Here is a 13,465-nt window from a genome sequence, read left to right as displayed (position 1 = left end):
GTCACTGTATTTGTCTCTTTGCATATATTATGCCACTAAATCCTCCAATAACCCTGGAGGCAAGTTTTATTAGGTCCATTTTATAGATTAGAAACTGAGATGTAAAGAGGGTAATCAGTTCACTCATGATCACTAGGTAAGAAATGTCATAGATGAGATTTCTAAACATGATCACTTTCATTACACTCTTCTGTCTCCTTCAGATGAATGACCTTTCTAGGCTGATGGTCTCAATAGAGACAGATGAGTAAGGGCCGCATTGGAATGTCTGTGGAGATATAGAATGACCTGAGTCTTGAGGGATGACGTAGGAATTCTCTAGTGACTCAGGAGTGGAAAGGTGATAGGACACTTTAGGCAGGTTAAACAGTATGTCCAGAGGCATGAGATATGAGCAAGATTTCATTATTTACTTCCCTTTGGTAATGGCTTTCTGACCTCATTGCCTTCAGGCTCTTCCAGTCCACCTTCTATGTCAACACCAGAATGATCTTTCCTAAACTCAAATCTGATCTTGTCGTTTTCAAACTTACAGTTCTGTAGGGTTCATGTTGTGTACAGTATGATCGAGTCCTCAGCAGAACAAGGAAATCTTCTCACTGTAGGGTCCCCAGGAGACTAATAAGGAGTAGTTGGGAAACAAAAGAAGTAGGTGTGAGGGATAGGAAGAGAGATTCTAAGAACAGGTGCTTCTGAGTGGTAAACTCAAAGTGGAAAAGGATTTGTAAACATGGATTTTAGAAATCAGGAGATCATTGGTGACTTTGGAGAGTCCCAGTAGACTGACTCTAAAATTCAGTACTTAGCACTGGAATTTGGACAAAAACCTTCATTTTCAAGTAGTGATATTATTATTATAAGTTATAAATAGCCTAAAAATGACATGATTCTTATGAAAATATTTGACAGCACTGGGCTTTAATCTTAGAGAGATGATTGATTTGGAGGGCTGATGGTAATGATCACATCTGTGAATGAGAAAGTAGTTGTTGCTCTATTGAAATATCAAAACCAGTATAGAATTGAATTGAGCAGGGAATTATTAGGGGCTTCTAAATGGCAGTTATGTGCTTCCTTTTACTAATGCTTTGAGAAAAACATATGCATATTATATTTACTTCTCTTTAATTATAGGTGCCAGCTGGGACCAGGCCAGTAAATCAGCCTTGTACATCAGACCATTTTATACAAACTTTAAGCCATAAACAACTACTGGCTGAGATGATGCAGTCTCACATGGTTAAGGACATATGTTTAATTGGAGGAAAAGTAAGAATAGCAGTTTCACTGTAGATTTCTCTTTGCTGGCTTTTGGATATTTTGACTTATCCCTTGAATGATTGTATTTCCATTTGTAGGGTTGTGGAAAAACGGTCATTGCTAAGAACTTTGCAGATAACTTAGGATACAACATAGAACCCATCATGCTCTATCAGGTATGAGACTCATTGTTAGCACTTGGATTATGAACATACATATGTGGGCCATCAGTAGAACTTAATGAGTATTCTTCCTTGAGTTATGACCTGTTAATTTTGATGTATATAAATAACAACAATCAAATTGGGATACAATGATAATTATTTGGAAACTTTTGAAAGTGCATTTTAGGAGATCTCATGTGCACAACATATCGGGGTCTGCTTTTCAAGAGAGATGTAATTTATCTGCATGTGCACACAAACACAGAACACATTTAGTAGTAATTTGAAAATCTAAACAAAATGGCAGATAATTAGGTATTCATTGAATAGACTATTTTTTATTATGGAAAAATACATAAAATTTACCATTTTAATCATTTTTAAGTATATAGTTCACTGGAATTAGGTGTTATGTAACCATCACCACTATCTATTTTCAGAACTTATTATTTTCTTTCCTGTATCTCCCTCTCCCTTTCACCCATTTTGTCCTTCCCTCCACCCCCTCCCCTCCGGCAACCACCAGTTTGTTCTCTGTGTTTACAGGTCTGTTTCTGCTTTTTGTTTGTTTATTCATTTTGTTTTTTAGATTCCACATGTAAGTGAAATCATATGGTATTTGTCTTTCTTTGTCTGACTTATTTCCAGAACTCTTGTATTCCAAGTTCTATATTCATTAAACAATAACTTTCTACCCCACCCCCCACCCCCACCCCAGACTCTGGTAATGTCTGTATTACTTTCCAGTCCTTATGAGTTTGCCTATTCTAGTTACCTCTTTTTAAATAATATCAAACACTTTTTGTCATTTTGTCTCTATTTTACTTAGAATGATGTTTTCAAGGTTCATTCATGTTATAGGACATATCAGAATTTTATTTCTTTTCATGGCTTGATACTGTTCTATTGTATGGATATACTACTTTTTGTTTATTCAGATGTTGATGAAAGCTCTGGTTGTTTCCACCTTTTGATTATTGTGAATAGTGCTACTGTAAACATTGGTGTATGAGTACCTATTTGAGTCCCTGCTTTTAGTTCTTTTAGGTATATACCTAGAAGCGGCATTGCTGAACCATATTGTAATTCTGTGTTTAACTTTTTGAGGAGCTGTTAAACTGTTTTCCATAGAAGCAGCACCGTTTTGTATTCCCACCAGCAGTGTGTGGAGTGGTAACTCCTTGTACTTTTGATTTGCATTTCCCTGATGACTAATAAGATTAGGTATCTTTTGATGTGTTTATTGGCTGTTGTATGTCTTATTTGGAGAAATGCCTATTCAAGTTCTTGCTTGTATTTCAATTGGGTTGTCTTTTTGTTGCTGAGTTGTAGTTCTTTAAATATTCTGGATATGGGCACCTGGATGGCTCAGTGGGTTGGGCTGCTGCCTTCAGCTTAGGTCATAATCTCAGGGTCCTGGGATCGAGTCCCGCATTGGGCTCTCTGCTCAGCGGGGAGCCTGCTTCCCTCTCTCTCTCCCTGCCTCTCTGTCTACTTGTGATCTCTGTCTGTCAAATAAACAAATAAAATCTTTAAAATATAAATCTTTAAAATATATATATATATATGTGTGTGTGTGTATATATATATATATTTTTTTTTTCTGGATAATAACCGATTTTCAATCATGATTTGCAGATATTTTCTCCTATTCTGTAGATGTCTTTTCACTCTTAATACTATCCATTGATGCACAGAAGTTTTTAATTTTGAAAGTCTGATTTATCTTTTGATTATTGTTGCCTATGTTTTTGGTGTTATATACCATAAATCTTTGCCAAGTCCAACATCATGAATTTTCTCTCTGTTTTGTTCTAATGTTATAGTTTTAGGTCTTACGTTTAGGTCTTTGATCCCTTGGTCCATTTTGAATTAATTTTTGTATACAGTGAAAAGTAAGGGTCCAACTTCAAATCATTTGGATGTGAATATCCAATTTTTCCAGCACCATATGTTGAAAAGTCTTTTCCTCATGGGATAGTCTTGGCATCCTTGTCAAAAATCAATTGACCATATATGCCAGAGTTTATTTCTGGGCTTTCTCTTCTATTCCCTTTGTCTGTCTGTCCTTATGTCAGTTCCACCCTGTTTTGATTGCTATAGCTTTGTGGTAAGTTTTAAAGTCAGGAAGTATGCAACCCCAACTTTGTTTTCTTTTCCAGGGTTGTTTTGGATATTCAGGGTTCCTTGAGTTTCTATTTGAATCTTAGGATAAGTTTTTCTATTTATGAAGAAAAGTGCTATTGAGATTTTGAGAGAGATTGTGCTGAATCTATAGATCACTTTGGATAATATTGTCATCTTAATATTAAGTCTTTCAATCTGTGAACATGAATGTCTTCTCAGATATTTGTCTTCTTTAATTTCAGTAATGTTTTATAGTTTTCAGTCCATGAGTCTTTTATCTTCTTGGTTAAATTTATTCCTAAGTATTTTTGAATAGATTATTTTTGTGAATGTACATGTTGCATATAGTATGAAAAAAGCAAACTTACAGTTGGTAATTTTATAGAGTAGAATTTTCTCGCATGTATTTGTTTGTAATGATACCTCCTAAGATATTTTTATCCTGCTAATTTATTGATTCTATATTTTAGTCTTTGGGTGGTTATGATATCTTTTTACTTCTAGTAGAGTCTCTGTTTCTATTCTTTGAACAATTTTTGAAGTAGATGTGATATTATTAACTTACATTTTAGGTTGTATTTTGCATTTTTTGTTTATTCTTTAATTAAGCTTTCTTATTGTTACTGACACTAAATATACTGAACATTAAGATTATTTTTATTTTTGAGAAATGACATTTAAACCAGTTACTTATTGTGACTTTGGGTTATAGAAAATGTTGGCAGTTCATATTTCAGAGTGTTGAGAAGATTCCTTTCTGTGCTGCTTTAGGTTACTTTGTGCCTATTGGTTGAATTGGCCAGAATTTAAATAAAATCTATGAAGAAGCATATGATCCAAGTTTATGAAATCATGAAGAAAATAAAGGTGATGAGATTAAAATAGTAGCCTTGGTTTTTAGATATAAACATGTAGAAAAAAGAAAATAAATTTCTACACTGTACAGGAGATGGCAAGTCTTGGAACCCACTGAAAATATATTTTGAAATGAGTTTCTATAAATTGATTGTAGACCTACTGGCTTTTTAAAGAGAATTAAGGAAATTGGGAGAGGGAGTTTATCTTAAACTTTAATGTATGGAAGATGCCATGAAGAATACCCTGCCGTCATATAGAATCACTCCTCTTGATGTCTGCAGAGATCAGAAAGCAGATGGTTAGCTCAGTGTGCTAGTTCATATGTCTCTGCCCTTACATAGCTCATGTTAGAAGTGATCTGAAGATGGCATTTTATCACCTTACCAAATGCTTAACTATCACCTTTCTAATTTCCAATGCAAATACTTTTCTACCAAATAATGGGTGGGGCCCAAATCATTAATTATTTGTCACATTAGTTATATTTTACTCTCTATTTTATATTCCACTTAAAGTCAAGGATAAATACAAGCCTAATCTATTTCCCAGGTGCTACTGCATTCAACTCATATGGAGAAAACCTTTTGAGGATGATACTTCTTTTCTCTATAACTCCAACCTAATTTATTATTACTATTCTAATTTGTTTTTTCTATCTTTCTAAAATTAGACACATTATTATTTTCTCCACATTAAAAAAAAAAAACTGCCATTCTACTGAAAGCTGAAAATAATTTAGCTTTATAAATTTTTCCAGATAATACTGTTTCTGTATTAGGTTTTTGTAGTCAGTTTATGGTGATTTGGTAGTGCTTAATTATCCTAAGATTATATGCTTGAACTGTGAAAACTATGGTCACCTTATTCTGCTATTCATTAAAAAGAAGAACCAAGCAAGAGAGTATATATGTATTCACCAATTCAAATCTCAGCTCTGCTGGAAAATTACCCAAAGTATCCTGCCAGCGAGAATGTTTTCTTTATATGTGAAAGAATTACTTTAAGAGACCAAGAACAGATTTCTTATATATTTTTGGAGAGTGACAGCAAGCTAATAAAAATACTATTTTAATGTTTTTTGAGGGGGGTTGTTTGTTTTTTACTTTCTTGTTCAGTTTGTTGATTGATGCATAAACAAAGCTAGGAAAATTCTACCATTAAAGATTGGGGAAACTGGCACAGAGATAATTATGCAAATTAATTGCATATTCTGGAAACCCCTTTTCTAATTTTGCTTTTCTTCTAGAAATATCTAGAAGAAAAGTGGTTTCTGAAAGCATAGACTTCAGAAAAGGATAAAGAAATATAAAAATGTAGGTGAGATTTGATTCCCTCCCTCTCCATATAGATTCTTTCCTGAACTGGATCAAAGCATAAATTAGGCACTGTATGGTCATCTGCAGTTTTGTAAACTGTTAATCAGTTGGTTTTCATGATAGAAGCCAAGCTCCTGAGATCAAATATAAGACCCTTTTTTGTTCACATTTTCATATGTAGAGCTCATTGATCTCTATGGGAGAGAGGAATTAATTTAATAGAATTAAAGATGGGTTTGGATTTTATAATAACATAATCTATATTAATGAAAAATTTCTGAACGTTTGAGCCAACATAGAGAATTTAGTGGGATAAGTAATCCAACATCTGTTTTCCTAGAAGATGTGAAGATTTCGCTGTTATTTGTACATGTATAAAGCTACACTTAATCTGTGGGTTTTGCTTTATTTTTAGACTTGGCTATTTTTAGAACTGGATTTCATATGAAGAAAAAGAAAAACAGAGCCTTAACACAAATTTGTGGCAGTACATAAAATAAGTTTTATAATAGGTTATAAAAATCTTAAATCACTTGGCTCAAGTGTTAGGTCAGATTCTTTTAACTGGTTATTCTTTTTTTAGTGTTGAAGCCAGTGATTTCATAGTACTGAAGAAATCCAAGTTATTATTCTTTTCCTTCACAACAGATAAAGGCGTGTTTCCAGATTTCTTTCCACACCATCATAAACAGCACCAGATCTGAGATATCTTTCTTTTGTTAAAGTACTAGTTGGATGAAAGCCCAGTCAACTCCGATAAAAATTTTAAGAACAAATAAGTTTATGGCACTTTTAATGAAAATAATCACTATCTAAAACATACTGAAATGTTAGAGTCATTTTTAATTTTTAGCTAAGTTTTTCTTCCTATAGCTAAACTCAAACCAAATCCTTTTTTCTATCTTCCGTCTAATCTACAATCTCTACTTCTTCCTGTTTATCCAAATACAGTGGAAAGTATCCTCCTTTCATTCTCTGTCCTTTGTTGTTACTGCTCTATGTCTTGGATTTATTTACTCACTTCTTGTCTTTGCCTTGACTTTGTACTTTTCTCTCATCAAGATTTTAAGATAGCTGTATTCACTTAAATGATTAATATTTAACCTTGAGGCTGACTTTCTACATGATTCCGTGTAGCTCCTCTTGTTTTCTTGATTCCATATTTTGCTACCATCTGTCATCCTTCCTGTCTTCTTTGTATTTTTTTCTTTTCCCACCTACTAACCTTCATAAGGCCATCAGAGATTTTACTTACCTCAGCTCCTTCAAATTTCTTCTATTATAAAATTTATTTTTAAAGAACAATATATGTCATCATCACATAAGAACTTGAAAATGGTTGACTTGAGTAATCCTTTTCAACTCCCAGGATTACTAAGGCTCCTGTCTCATGTCTTCTTCAGATTTTTCTTTTTAATGATGTGGCTTTGACTCCTACCTCCTTTGAATAGAATGTGCTTTGAAATTTATTGCAGTCCATCAAGGTATAAAATTTAGTGCATGTAAACATTTAAAGATTAACAGAATAAAATTTCCCTTCTAATTTGAAGGGATGTTTTTATTCAATATGATTCCATATTTCTTGCCTGTAATGTCAGAGTCATGCTACGTGGACCAATAACTAAATGTTGTTTGCATAATTTCATAGATAAGTTATTGTGCATTATGCTATTTATAATTACAAAATTATAAGTATTATACATCGTACGGAATAGTTACCTCAGTAAATTTCATCAGGGTACTAATAAGCAGGAGGCAGTTGCACACACAGGGAATTTTACAAGTCAAATTGTAAAGCCACAAACTACAGCTGTACTCCACAAGCTACTTCAGAAATATATTTTATTGGAAACAGAGTATAAATGACAGATATCATTTGTCATAAATGACAGGTGTCAGATATCACCATTTTTGGAAAAGGCAACTCAAGATTATGCTCAGCTAATTTCAAAGTGGCCATTGTGTTTATTGCCTGTGTTTATTTATTACATTTCTTCATTTTAGAAATGAATAATGAATACAACTCATATACATCAAAATTGTTTTTAGGCACAGGTATCATTTCTTTCCTTAACTTGTTTTTAAGATTTTCACATAGTGCTTATGCTTTATTTTTATGTAAAAATGCCACAAGCTTTATTATCCATGTTTTGCAGCTTCAAAGAAATGAAGTAATAACGTCTCTAATTATTTGAATGCACACTTCATACCTCAAACACACGGGAAAGCTAGTTGTTTCATGCAGAAGTTATATAAAGAAGCAGTTTTAGAGTGCTAGCTAATTACTTCAATAAAAAGCCAGTCTCTTGTCACTTTAACAAGAAAAAATATCCATCAAACATATAATTTAAACAATAGGTTGAATCAGAAGATGTGGTAATATAATGGGAGGGTTCTGTGAACATTTCTAAAAACAATCTGTGGCTGTTATTTAGAACTGAATATATACTCTCTTCTTCTGGAGATTTAATTCAGGATGTATTTAGAAAACAACTCATTTCTCTCTTCTAGTTAGCCTGAACAGCATGTTTATGCACATTCTGTTACTGTCTTCCTATTCCTTTTATGGGCAATTAAGGGCTTTTTTTTAAAGGAGAGCCAAACAAAGGGGTGATATTACTCTATATCAGGGTTGATGACCTCTTTCTTTAATGGGCTGGATCATAAATATTTGGACTTTGTGGACCAAGTGGACCCTCTTGAAACAACTCAACTCTGCTCTTGCAGTAGTAAAGGAGCCACAGGCAATCCGTGACTAATGTATCTGTGTTCTACCTTATCACAGTTTTGGTGTTTTTTTTTTGTTTTTTTTTTTAATATTAAATTAGGGACACCTGGGTGACTCAGTCAGTTAAGCTGCTGCCTTGGCTCAGGTCATGATCCCAGGGTCCTGGGATCGAGTCCCACATCAGACTCCTTGCTCAGCAGGGAGCCTGCTTCTCTCTCCACCTCTGCTTGCTTGTGCGTGCTCTCTCTCATTCTCTCTCTCTCTGACGAATGAATAAAATCTTTAAAAAAAATATTAAATTAAATTTTTATTTATTTATTTGAGAGAGAGAGCAAACATGAGTGGGGGGAGAGGCAGAGGGAGAGAGATGAGCAGACTTCCCACTGAGGAGGGATACACGGCTTGATCATGGGACCCCGAGATCATGACCTGAAGGAAGGTGGATGGATGCTTAACAGACTGAGCTACCCAGGCACCCCTTTGGTGTTTTGTTTTTAATTCAGGTTTTGGTTTTTGTTTTGTAATTGAGGTGCAATTCACGTATAGTAAAATCATACAGTAAAATTTGTGTATGTTGCAAATGACAGACACATTTGGTCATATAACCACTACCACAATTGAGATAATGGAACAATTACATAAGCTTAAAAAATTCCCTTGTGCCTCTTTGTAGCCACTCCTCCCTGACATGAGTAACCACTGTTCGGTGTTCTCTCTCTATTTTGCCTTTTCTAGAATGGCATATAAATGGATTTAAACAGCCTTTTGAGTCTGGTTTCTTTCACTTACATAATGCATTTGAGATTCATCAGCACTGCTGCATGTTTCAGTAGTTTGTTCTCTTTAATTGCTGAGAACCCTATCACATTTTTCTAAAGATTTTACTTATTTATTTATTTGAGAGAGAGATAAAGATTGAAAGAATGAGTAGGGGGAGGGGTAGAGGGAGAAGCAGACTCTCCGCGGGGCAGGATGCCCATCGTGGGACCAGATCCCAGGACCTTGGGATCATGACCTGAGCTGAAGGTAGAAGCTTAACTGACTGAGCCACCCAGGTGCCCCCCTTATAACATTTTTATTGATGTTTGTGTCAGTACTTCTGTGTGTTCCTGCTACCGTAGCTTTACTTCTGGGGCTCAGCCCTTCTCACCTCTGTTATCAACTCTTAACTTTCTCGGCTTTCCACCCGTGTCAAGTCTGGGTTTTTCCCAACCTATCGTTCCAACACTGAAGTTTGTTCTTTCTAATTTTCCCCCTGCTTTAAGCCTTTGAATCACTTCTAATAATTTGGAAGCTAATATTCAAATTCTGTTGCTTGGCACACTGCTTTTTTTTCCCCCCGGCCCGTGCAAACCTTCCTTCACTGGGTTTGAGGCTTCAGCCCGTGCAGCTAACATTCACCTTTTAACTCCAGACATACAGAATGGTTTATGGTCTCCTGGGCGTGACTGGCTGTGTGAGGCAGCCATACTTTCTTGCTTTGTTCATGCTGTATGAACCTCCTTCTGTGGGCCAGTTTGCTTACTCTTCAGAGTTTAGCTCCACTGCTGCTATCTCTGCATTTTCTGGTAAGTCCCCAGTTTGATTTATATGTACTTCCTGTGTGTTTTACTGGATCTTAAATCTATGGTTCTGTACTATAATAATACTGTATTTCATGCAGGCCAGTATGCCATCAGTTGTAAGACATGCCATTATTTTGTGTTCTGCTAAGAAAGTCATGCAGCAAATAAAATTAGGACATGACTTTATCAATTAGCATTTTTATTTTATTCTTACTGAAAGAACTCTTTTAGACTTAATTTAGGTCATGTATCTCTGGTGCATGCAGAAAAAGGAAAATATAAATGCAGGAAATGCTGGAAACATTTTTAAAACTTCTTTACCTTCAGTCTGACTTTTCTAAAGCACTTTTTGGTTCAGCTATAAAGGTAGTATATGTGTTTAACATACTATTCTCTGCATCTTCCATGCTTTGTCAAGAACAGAATGCTCTTCCATGATTTCCAGCATATTCTTCAAAGTTGCTGATAGCTGTTTGGATTTTGATATTGGTCTTAACTTTAACAGAAGGGATTGACCGAAATGTTTTAAGGCAATAGCTATGACTCATATTCTTTTCCCAAGTGGTCTTTAATTTGTTGACCAAAACATGAATGGATTATAGTTTCCCCTTTTCACCACAAGTAGATATACAAAACCAGGTTCAGACATGGGCAGAGAATAATTAGCTGACCAGCAGCTGTATTAAGATTCTGTCCGTTGAAGGTGCATCCTGATTTAAAAAGTGTGTATCTTGAAATTGATGGAATTTAGCTATTTGTCTCTCCTATCATTTGCAAATTCCTTGGGGGTAGGACAATGTGCTGTTTGACAATATGTTCCTTTCGTGTGCATATAGTAGATGTCAAGATGAAAAAGTAAAACTTAAAAATTCTGTATCATCTGTGAATTTTGTAATAGAAAGTGTAAACTAACTAAGGGCAGATACCTTTTCAAAAGTGATCTTTCTCATTCTTCCTCATTGTATTTGCATATTATTCCCTCATATCTAACCAATGCCCTATATACAGATAATTGGTTTTATTCCCAATATTTTATAATCACACACGAAGTTGCAGTTAATAACCTTGTGTGTATGTGTTTTTTCGTTATTAGAAGTGTATCTTAAAGATTTTTATTTATTAATTTGAGAGGGAGAGAATGAGAGAGAAAGCATGAGAAGTGCTAGAGTCAGAGGGAGAAGCATACTTCCTGCTGAGCAGGGAGCCTGATCCCGGGACTTGATCCCGGGACTCCAGGATCATGACCTGAGCTGAAGGCAGTCGCTTAACCAACTGAGCCACCCAGGTATCCCTAGAAGTGTATCTTCAGGATTAATTCCTGCCACCCAGGTATCCCTAGAAGTGTATCTTCAGGATTAATTCCTATAAGTGGAATTGTGAGGTCAATAGATAAATGCATGGGTAGTTTTGTTAGGAATTGCTAAATCTGCCTCTATAAATATGATACCATTTTGCTTTCCCATCAACAATGCCGACAGACAGGGCTACCAAGCTTTTTAATAGTTGCAAGTTTGATACTTCAAAATGGTATTAAGGAGTAGTTTTAGTTTGTATTTCTTATATTAGGAGAGAATTGAAAATCATTTTTCTTTCTTTCTATTTTTAGACTTAATTTATTTATTTGTCAGAGAGAGAGTGAGAGAGAGAGAGAGAGAGTGAGAGCACACAAGCAGGGGGAGCAGCAGGCAGAGGGAGAAGCAGGCTCCCCACTGAGCAGGGAGCCTGATGTGGGACTCGATCCCCAAATCCTGGGATCATGACCTGAGCCGAAGGCAGGCACTTAACCGACTAAGCCACCCAATGTATCTCTGAAAATCATTTCTAATTTTAAGGGACATTATATCATGTCTTTTCTTACTAAATTACCTATTTTTTTTTTTTTTTGCCCATTTTTCTATTGAGTGGCCTTTTTTCCTTTCTGTTTTTGAATTATTAATGTGTTAGCCATTTTGCTTTTTGCCTGTGATATATGCTACATGTATTTTCTCTCAGTGTCACTTGCTCTTTGGCTTTATTTTTCTTTGCCTCATAATAGTTTTATTAATATTTTGTTCTATTGCATCTAGGTTTTGAGTCATGGGTAGAAAGTCTTTCCTTATACCCAGGTTATGACAGAATTCATCCTTGACTTTTTCAGCTTCTAGATTGGACTCTCTCCAGTCCTCACACATAATGCCTTCTGTTTTAGAGCCAGCAGCAGAGCACTGAGTCCTTCTCAGGCTGCCCTCTCTCCCTCTAACCCCAGCTGGGAAAGGTCCTGCAGCTTCACGGACTCATGTCATAAGATTGGACCCACATGCGTAATCAAGGATGATCTCCTCTCCTCAAGGCGCTTCATTTAGTCATATCTGCAAAGTTCCATTTGTCATGTGGACTAACATATTCACAGACTATCAGACATCTTTGTGTAGGGACATTATTCTGCCTACCACCCTGACCATTTTAGAAGATCGCATCACTGAAGGTATTGCCATTCATGGTATTTGAGTTACAAATATAGCACACCTACATCAGCCAATAGAGTTTTCATATCCATAGTGATTCTCTCTAGCTGTAAGCACCCAACTTCAACATTATATTTTTTGGTGTAGTTGTGACCGCTTATTGGTTGAAGTTATATAGTATTTTATAACAAGTTATTTTCCTTGTACTAAAGGTTAGGCATTGTCCTGTATTTTTATTTGAAATTATGTGTGGAGGTGCATTGTATTGCCTGTGGATTTTTTCAAGCTTATAAAGCAAATGTTTGAAGGTATTGTTTGTAAAATAGGGATATTAGGCCCAACAGAATTGAGAACCAGTGGGCTAGACCACGGCACCATGCTTGGCAAGAAGTAGATATTCGCGGAAATATGCAGCATCTTAGCAGCTTAGGAAACCTAAAAATATTTTAAGTGGAAGGGCTTTTATTTTTATGTATGTCAGGGATAGGTGTGATTTTTCAGACATTGTTCTCATTCTCCCCATAAAAACATTTAAGAGCTTTTCTATTTATAGTGTCCTATAATGTAGAAAAAATGAGATAATTATTTAGATCAACCTGATTTCTGAGAACAAGTTCTTATAGAATAAAGCAGGAGACTCTATTTTGAGACAAATTCATTTCAGTTCTAGAATTATAATTTTCTATGTATTTCTGTGTTTTTCCAAAATAAAGTTTTGTGATGATATAATAATCTCTTTCTGTAGCCTCTTTGAAGTGATCAAAGTGATTTACCAAAAGTTAACCAAGTAGTTACTCTAAAATATTCCAGTAAAGTGGAATTTCCTGACTTTCAAAATTAAGGATGAGAAAGGTTAAGTGCTAGAGTTTATACCTCAAATTACCCAAAGCTTGTACAATAGTTTCTAGCTTATTCATTTTCAAGCCTTTTTTTTTTTTTTTTGCCTTCTAGCTTGTACATCTTTAAAAACAATAAGCAGCAGACAATGAGGCTCACTCTGAGA

At 35.1% G+C, this 13,465-nt stretch overlaps 1 protein-coding gene across 2 annotated transcripts in view; it reads left to right on the top strand.

Annotated features, from left to right (window-relative positions):
* VWA8 (von Willebrand factor A domain containing 8) overlaps nt 1-13,465 on the top strand; it is a 333,728-nt gene that overhangs the window by 84,772 nt on the left and 235,491 nt on the right. Inside the window, exons 11-12 of one of the 2 annotated variants that reach the window (XM_059144520.1) lie at nt 1,135-1,269; nt 1,359-1,436. In XM_059144520.1, coding sequence (XP_059000503.1) covers nt 1,135-1,269; nt 1,359-1,436 — 213 coding nt within the window. The remainder of the gene's footprint in view (nt 1-1,134; nt 1,270-1,358; nt 1,437-13,465) is intronic. The other variant, XM_059144521.1, reaches the window with a different exon arrangement.

The sequence above is a fragment of the Mustela lutreola genome, chromosome 13, assembly GCF_030435805.1.
Source record: "Mustela lutreola isolate mMusLut2 chromosome 13, mMusLut2.pri, whole genome shotgun sequence".
In the NCBI taxonomy this organism is placed as follows: domain Eukaryota; kingdom Metazoa; phylum Chordata; class Mammalia; order Carnivora; family Mustelidae; genus Mustela; species Mustela lutreola.
The sequence above is the reverse complement of the archived record's forward strand: the minus strand, read 5'-3'. Positions and strand labels throughout refer to the sequence as shown.